At 44.9% G+C, this 8986-nt stretch overlaps 1 protein-coding gene across 1 annotated transcript in view; it reads left to right on the forward strand.

Moving 5' to 3' along the window:
• onecut3a (one cut homeobox 3a) overlaps positions 1 to 8607 on the forward strand; it is a 17344-nt gene extending 8737 nt beyond the window's left edge. The window contains exon 2 of the mRNA XM_086224543.1: positions 5849 to 8607. Coding sequence (XP_086080669.1) covers positions 5849 to 6141 — 293 coding nt within the window. The 3' untranslated portion in view covers positions 6142 to 8607. The remainder of the gene's footprint in view (positions 1 to 5848) is intronic.
• The last annotated feature ends 379 nt before the right edge of the window (positions 8608 to 8986 follow it).

Below are 8986 nucleotides of genomic sequence, written 5' to 3' on the forward strand. Positions count from 1 at the left end.
ATATTAGATTTTACGTCTTTAAATTTGCTTCTACAATCCGGGTTCAACGCTGGTCTGTTCAAATACACTGGCAAATGACGGGAATCTCCACACACACACACCTGTTGTTTGTGTCCGTGTGAACCAACTCACGCATGAATGTGGCCACCGTGAAAATATATAGAAATACACGTATGATGCATCCAAAATGCTGCAATTAAACCGAGAGTGTATTATCATGTCAAATCATCCCAGGCAGCGGCCCTGGCTGAGTATTGAATATTTCGGCGCTGTATGCTAATAGCCCATTGGCTAATAACACACCTATCAGGTGCATCAAAAACTAAACTATTGTTTCCATACGTCCACCTGATGTCAGACTGTAATTTGCATGCCGGGATGATATGGAGGCTGCAGTCAATCTGGAGGGAAAACCGCTGAAGTGTGAGAGGTGGTGGGCGAAGGTGGAACCAAGTTCAGGTCGACTGTTATTGAAGTGCTGGAGAGATGCCTCACAGCTGAGTCTTGTGAGAAAGCAAATAAACAAATTGTGTCTCTTTATCGGTATATTAACACCAATTCGCACTCATTACACGAAGGAGTATTGAGCTGGGAGTGTTTTGGCCCCGGCGAGAGAGCGCTTGGCACTGCCCCGCAGCCTCGGTGGAATAAATGGCACAGTAAGACGAGGCCCGCCGCTATCAATCTTTTATGCAACAGAGCAGATACGTCATTTTCTAAATGGATGGCAACCAAAACATCAAATTACCTCATCGTGTTTCTTAAAGTATGGGAAGTGGTGTAAGCACCGGGCCTTGTGAGAGGATGGCGGGCTGCAGCGCCAGTAACAGCGGCGAAAACGAAGGAGTACGCGTTTGTTGTTAAATTACTTCATCTGCTTTACTGAATTACAACCCGCCAGGATAGAGTTTGGAGAAGCATCATGGATTCATATAGAAACAATATCAGAGGGTTTGACTTTCTCATTATGAGCAGGAAGGGCAGCGAGGATCGATACACGATTAATGCTCAAATGGACTCAGCTGCGGGGACAGGTCGCAGGTGGGACAGGTGAAATCATGTTTGATGCCATTATTTTATTTTATTTTTAAATCTAGTGTTAGAAGTTGCATCCTCACGTTTCCTCCCCTCCTCCTCCCAATGAATCTCCTCTCTGGGCCCAATCCCCCTTTGAGGCATAATTAATTGGACGAACTGAATTTCACACACGAATTATTCACGAATCTATCGATCGATATTGAACAGCCAGCGCCTTTCTCTTAACCTCGCTTGGTTTGTCGTGAAGCGAAGAATATTAATGTCATCAGTGGAGGGAAATAGGTCCTAACGTAGAGCGTTTTCATCCGAGCATAAAGGATCATTTGAAAATCTCTCCTTGCAGACAGCTTGACCATAGAGTCCCCTCACATTGACATTCATGAGGATTGACTGCTCTCTGGTTTTATATTCATGAGGAATAACATCGGGCTGCTATTAAACATATGAATAAAATACACGGTGGAGGCCAGCACGGCTTTGTCGGTGTATGAGAGGAGCCTGAGGGGAAGCAGCTCCATTTTTAGATTTACAGAAATGACTCTGGCCGAGCAGTAGCAGGCTCAAACTCGGGTTTCTGCTCTTGTCCGGTGGCTCTTTGTGCTTGTCCGTCTCTCTGCTCGGTGCCTACTGTAGCTCTAAAAGCTGCAATGATCGATTTTTTTTCTTTTCTACGCCGAGCTTGGTTCAGTAATCAGGGCCCCCTTCCTCACCGATCGATCGATATTGATTACTAAATCCAGCGCCTGTAGCAAAGGCAGCGCTCTGTGGCGCCCCGTGCAGCCGGGCCACGGTGAGAGCGACACCTGCCGACCCGAGTAGCACAAAGCAAGCGGTCGATGAGGAGGCAGGACGTGACTTGTCGGTGAAAAGATGCGCGCACACACACACACACACACACACACACACACACACACACACACACACACACACACACACACACACACACACGCACACACACGCACACGCACACGCACGCACACACACGCACGCACACTCCTGCTCAAACCCCCCACCCCAACCCCCTCCCTGAAAAACGTCCCCTATTTTCTTGGAGTTTTAGGGGTTTAAAGAGGATAAAGTCCAAAAAACTAATAATAGAAGCAGTTTTTCAAGCAAAGATTTGTTCCTCTTTGTTCATAGATTTTAGAAGAATCTTCATTTTGTAACTGAATGAATCCATGTTGATTTTACACTTCTCCTGAACTCCTAATACAGGCTATTTCTAAAGCTTATTTGATGATTTCCAGGGGGGGAAAGTATTCAGTGTACAAGCAGAAATTAGAATTTATTCCTTATAGAGTGTGTTTGTGGGTGCAAGCATACCTGTCTGTAGCCACCCATCAGGATGAGGAGCTCCGTTCATCTGGAGGCTGGAGGCTGCTTCAAATACACAGATTGTCTGGAGATATCTATATCTATATCTATATCTATATCTATATCTATATATATAGATATATATATATATAGATATAGATATAGATATATATAGATATATACGCACACACACAGTGAGAGAAGACTTGTGGCTTTAGGAATACTGCAAAATCCTTCCAAAAATAGTCTCACACCACAAAGGTTTTTTTTTCCAACACTCAATTTTGTTTTACAGACAAGAAGTAAACTCCCTGTTTCCAACATCAGTCTTTGCATGCTGTCTGCAAGACTAAATTAAGGGTTAAAATTAAATCTCGACCGTGTGAATGAACAAATTTGTGCCAGAGAACATTTCATGAATGTGGCCCAATGTCTTCTTTGAGCAGAGTTATTACAAGATATTCTGTTCAAAATCCGCTCTCACTCCTTGGCATCGGTGATTTCACACGCTGCAGCGTTGGTTCAAAGTATTCCAGACACTGCATCTTTTGGTCTCTTTTCCCAGCCCAACATTCCCAAAGATGTTCATTAAAGTGGAGATGTCATGTCAGCACTCAGCTGGCTGCTCCTCTGTGGACTTCAAACAGGCCTTATAGCTTCGCTGCATGTTTAGGAACGTTGTCCTGCTGGGAAACCAGTCCTTCTCTTCTCACAAGTACAAGCCAGAGGGGATGGCACACCTTTACTGGGAAGAAACTCCTCATTCAGGGGAGCTGATCCACTGCAAGTTTAAATGCTCATATGAGGAATAAGTGGAGCATCCTCACACCTGGATTTTTCTAAAATTATTCATCTCTGGTTTGTGAGTGGAAACAGACTCTGTAGTGTTGTGTAGATGATATATATCGTTTTGTTGCTGGAAGCTGGGTACAAATATCTGAGCATGTATTTATGTGTAGCTGACTATTTTTGATGTTAAATGCAAATATTGCTCTCCAGATATGCTGGTATGCACATTGTAATTACTATTCGGTGTTTGAATATGTGGGCATCTAAAGAATAATTGTTTTGATGACAAGAAATCATCAACGCCCTTATGAATATTGTCAGAATCTGCTTATAAGATCATCAGAATGTCCATCCACCCATCCATTTTCTTCCGCTTATCCTGATTAAGGGGGGGGGGGGGTGGAGCCTTCATCAGAATGTGTGTGAGGATGATGTATACAGTATATCATGATATATTTTAGTATATTTGTAGGAGTTTAGCTTGATAAAATGTATTAAATTAACAAATGACATTAAAAAATGAATAACATATCTTGATGGCGGACGAGGATGATGTTATTGATGAATGACACATAAATCAATTTGTCAATAAACCCTTTATAATGAGCTGGTTTGGATCTGGATTTACTTCTTCTTGCTCAGTATGAGCTTGTAGTTTCTCTGAAGAGCTTCAACATGCTCATGTTCAGAGTAACATCACTCGAGCATAGGCGCGATATTATAATGTCTGGGGTGCCGTCGACAACAAGGGTAACGATTCCCTCACAAAAGCTTTATGTGACTTTTCAGAGCTTTAATGGTCTATCATGCTTGTCCGGTAACATCTGACCTGCTGAGACTTAACTCACCGTGTGGCTGTGAATAAAACCTAAACCATTAAATGACATCACGTCCTCATTATACAGTTAATCAAGGTATTTATATAAAGATGGTGATATACATACAAGCCTGCATTAGACAGATCTGTGTGTGGCATGTGTGTGTGTGTCTGATATATATATAGCTGCAGTGTTGATGTGAAATATGAATATGATGGATGGGCCTGTGTGCAGGTTAGACATCTGTAGTAAACAGATTGGACTGCAATGGCTGATCAATGGGCTCTGTTCCACTGTAATTAGACACACAGCGCCACTGCTTGACTCCAGCCACTTCAGCATAATCACAACCTCCCCCAAACACACACACGCACACTCTCTCTCTCTCTCTCTCTCACACACACACACACACACACACACACACACACACACACACACACACACACACACACACACACACACACACACACACTCCTACACAAGTTGAACATAGGAGCTCATTCAAAGATAGGAGAAAAAAGAATCTGTCTTTAGATGCATCAACGCATATAGCATGAGAGTGAGACATTACTGAAGGCAGGTATCGGACAATGCCAGCATGTGGAGACCCCACAGGGATGGCATCTTTCTCTCCTTTTCTCTCCAATTTGCTCGGGTTTTATTGAGACAGTGGGGAAGCTGAAGGGACACGTAGTCCGCTCGGGCAGGATTCGATCGTCAAGGCGGCAGGGGAGCATGTGGCTGCAGAGGTGGTGGCTTAACCTTCCACACAACTTCCCTTTCCTCACCCGTCTGCTTCTATCTACCCTTCGACAAAAACAGTTACAACAAACCGACCCACAATACAACATTCTATTAACTATTAATCCCCCCCCCCCTCCCAAGCGTAAAGGAGTGCACTCTGTGAGTTTGGGGTTTTTTGAAAATTGTTCCATGTATGGGCTTATAGGAGTTGGTACATGCACCTCTCTCTAGTGTTTGGGGAGGTGGGGTGGAAGGTTGGGGAGGGGATTGGGTTATAAATACCCTCTCAGAGCTCAATAGAGTGGGCTCCAGTGGGCTCTGTTTGAAGTAGCAGACTGTAGACCTGCTAGGGGGGGGATTCTGACCTCAGTCCCTACAGAGAACCCCCCAATTCCTACAGCAAAGTCGGTCAATATCTCGCTTTCTCCACCACTCGCTCCCTCCCTTTCCTCCTCAGCTCCTCTCTTTGGCTCTTACACACACACAAACACACACACAGACACGCAAGCACACTTTTTTGTACAACTCCTCCGCCTTTTCTCTTCTTTTCCTCCCACTTTCTCTCCAATGCTCCCTACACCTTTTCTCTCTCACTCTCTCTCTCTGTCACACACACACACACACACACACACACACACACACACACACACACACACACACACAAACATACACACACGCACACAAACACACAAAATGCTTACTTTTGTGCAACAGTCACTCAGTCCCCCATTGCGACTCAAACTGCATTAATATTGAATCAAACAGCAGTGTCTCCAGCTAGCAGGCAACAGTCACCCCCCACCACTACCTCACCCCATCTTTCTCTCACCGCAGGCAGGCTCCCTGTCTGCACTCTGCAGGATGGAAGGAATATTCCCACTGGGCAGGACGCATGGATTAGCTTTAAATCAACTTTAATATGGCAATAGAGATAGAGCTTTAGAATCTCTCCCGGTGTCTAAACTAGTCTTCATGTGTTGACTAATGATACATTTACTTACTTTATCCTCCCTCCACTTCTTGTCTTTTTTATTTAGTTAAAAAAAACAACCACTTGTGTATATTTACCTTGCTTTGTGTTCTCTTTCCCCTCTCTGCCTCCCACTCTCATTCCCATCCCTCCCACCGCTGCCATCCACACCAAGCCTGCAAGCGCAAAGAACAGGAGCAACACAAGGACCGCAACACAGCGCCCAAGAAACAGCGCCTGGTCTTCACTGACCTGCAGCGCCGCACGCTCATCGCCATCTTCAAGGAGAACAAGCGTCCATCCAAGGAAATGCAGATCACCATCTCCCAGCAGCTCGGCCTGGAGCTCAGCACCGTCAGCAACTTCTTCATGAATGCACGCCGCCGTTGCGTGGACCGCTGGCATGATGACCACGGTGCCAGCCCAGGGCAGCCAGGCACATCCGCTACCACTTTCTCCAAGGCCTGAGAGGAGGAGAGGGCCTTCAGAGGGCCGGGGTCCCAGGTTGGAATAACAGGCATGGGAAGTTGGTGGTGAAAGCTGTCTATGACCATCCTACCTGGCCTGGACCGTCTGAATGTGTCCTCTACCCAAAAATCCTTTGTGCCATGCAATCATCTTTTTTGTCACCCAAAAGTTCAAGCTCTCACCTGAAACAAGCATAATCGTAAGGTGATTTGTGAAGTCAGGTCCACTCCGCATTCCTCACATAAGGACAATCATTGATCCTGTCTCTTTTTTTGTTTTTTAAAAGCAAATCATCTTTGTTTCAGAAAAAGACACCAAAGATTTGATGCTTTAGTTGGACAGTATCAGGCACGTTGGCCTCCTTCACCACCCAAGTAGCCACTGATTCTGCTTTTCATTTCTCCCAACTCACCTCTTTGTGTCTGCCTCTTTACTCTCTTTCACATCCCCTCTAAACCGGCACACGGAAGAAACAAGGGCGAAAGAACGGCAATAAATCTGACAGAACAGCACATAGCCTTATTATCCAAGCCCCATACTGCACACACACGGCTGTCATAAAGAAAACTACGCAGCCTATGAAAAAAACAACAAGGCTTTCCAATTCTCCACCTCTACCTCCCCCTCCTCCTGTAGTCTCCTTCATTCCTCAGCCAAAGGTATTCCCTGATGGCCAGCCATTTCAGAGAGCAGCTCAGCCTGATCATACGGCAAACTAATGAATTGAAAAATGAATCGATGCAGACAGAGAGAACGGGGCCTTGACCCCTCCTGAAGGTGAAAATCAAGACGCTCGGCAGCAGATACTCAGGTCTTCCAGGCCCAGCTCTATATATTTTTTTTTTTTGCACAGATGTTGGAGGCCTGTAGGGAGACGTGTCATTGTTACTCTTAGCCTGAGCCCAGACTCTGTTTCTGTGACAACAGGAGAGGCGGGTGAGATGTCTGGACATGCTCTTTGTTCTGCTGGTAGCTTTTTCTTTGATCAATAACTGAGAAGCAAGCGACAAAAACACGCTCGGGCATCCAGCCAACTACATTACAGCTGCATAAGAAAAGCAGAATGTAAGAGGAGCACATGGAACCCAGTGGAGATGGGGACAAAAGGCCTCATAACAGCAGCAGCAGCAGCAGCAGCATCACACCTCTCCCTCCCTGGTCTTGCCAGTGCTGGCAGAACAACATTGCCCCCTGCTGTCCACAGTAGAGACCCGCATCCAAGAAGGGGGATGCAAAGAGGAGAGGGAGGGAAGAGCCACTAGAAGCTGAGGAGAAGTCATGGCACAACACATTCAGGCCCTCGCAGCTCTTTGAAGGCAGATCAATAGCTAACCATTATCCTATTGTTGTTCCTCATCCAACCAGCACTGGTGAAGCCAGAAGAGGGGGATGGTTAAAGTGAATCTTGAAATCGCAGGGATTTAGCAAAGACAGGGATCTATTTAGCCTACCCAAAAATATTAAAAGAGCCCCCCAAAAAATACAGAAATTACACAAAGAGGGAAAGTACAACAGAGTAAAATGTAACAGAAAGTCTTCTTGAAACAGACACATGTGAGGTGCAGCGGAGGTTTCATTTGTTTTTGGGAGGCGTCATATTTGTTTTTGGTCAAATTAATGGGTTTATATGCTGGAACTTTCATCCATCCCATCCCTCCACTGATTCACACTTCCTGGTTATTCCCACACAAGTAGCTAACCACCACACTCAGCTGTCAAATGCTACAATAAATTAGTGCCAATGCTTACTGCCTTAATTCTAATCAGAGAATGTGGTACTGGGTTCACACACAGCAACAGTGCTGATGATGGGCAGTGTGTGCCATAGCAACCAACAATCAGCTTTTAACTGAATTAAAATATACTTTTTTATTAAAAGAAAAATCCGATTTTAAGGCATACAGTAACCAAACCTCAAAGATACCACACATAAAATGTCTCCAACAAATAACAGGACACATTTTGAAGCAGAAGAAAATCTCTCCATCCATCTTTGGTTTTCTACCTCCTCTGTCCCTCTAACCCCATTGCCCCCCTGTCTTTCTCACTTCTTCTCTATATTGATGCGGGTATTTAATTAGTACCATAGACACAAAGTTTCTATTTCTTGTTACTATTGTGCTCTGTTGTGCATAAGTAAGGCACCTTGTTGATAAATCAAAAACAAAAAAAGGAAGGACTTTCTAAAAGGAAAAAAGAGGGATGCAAGGACCGAGGCTAATGAAGGACTTTTTTTTGTTGTTTTTTGCATTCTACGTGAATATAGACTCAGAGGAGACATTTACCAAGAGAGGGATAAACAGAAAACAGGGAGCTGTTGAAGAGAACGATGAATGACGGACACTTTCTCTCTTTTGGCATTTCATGTCAGAACTGTCAGCCCCAAGAATGGGGTCAAACTGGAGGAGCGGAGGTGACACATGACCTCCTAGCTGATTCAGTACGTTTTATTGGAGGGTGGGGTTGGGGGGCGGGATTGGGGGGTTAAAGCTCGAGACTTTATCTGTATGGTCTTAACATGCAACTGTAGCATTTCCAACAATGTAGTCAGATTAGCGGTGCAGATTGGATGAGAGATGGTCATTGTAGAGGATTTGATCACTAACTTCACGTTGCTGTAAGCAGTGAGTTAAAGTCGCCAAAGGAACACGAGCTAAAATCGACTTGTGGTACAACATTCATTGAGCATAGGTGAATAGATTCAGCTGTAGGTGTTAGACTGACATAATGACACTTGTTTGTAGTGAGAACCAATGTGGCTACCTCACTAAGCTGAGTGGTTTGTGAAACCGCCACTAATACCAAAGATACTGCAGCCTACCGGTCCCAAACTGCCTAGGGGGAC

This window comes from Aulostomus chinensis, chromosome 14, assembly GCF_037954235.1.
Source record: "Aulostomus chinensis isolate RoL2024-O1b breed Wild chromosome 14, RoL_Achi_v1.0, whole genome shotgun sequence".
Classification (NCBI taxonomy): Eukaryota; Metazoa; Chordata; class Actinopteri; order Syngnathiformes; family Aulostomidae; genus Aulostomus; species Aulostomus chinensis.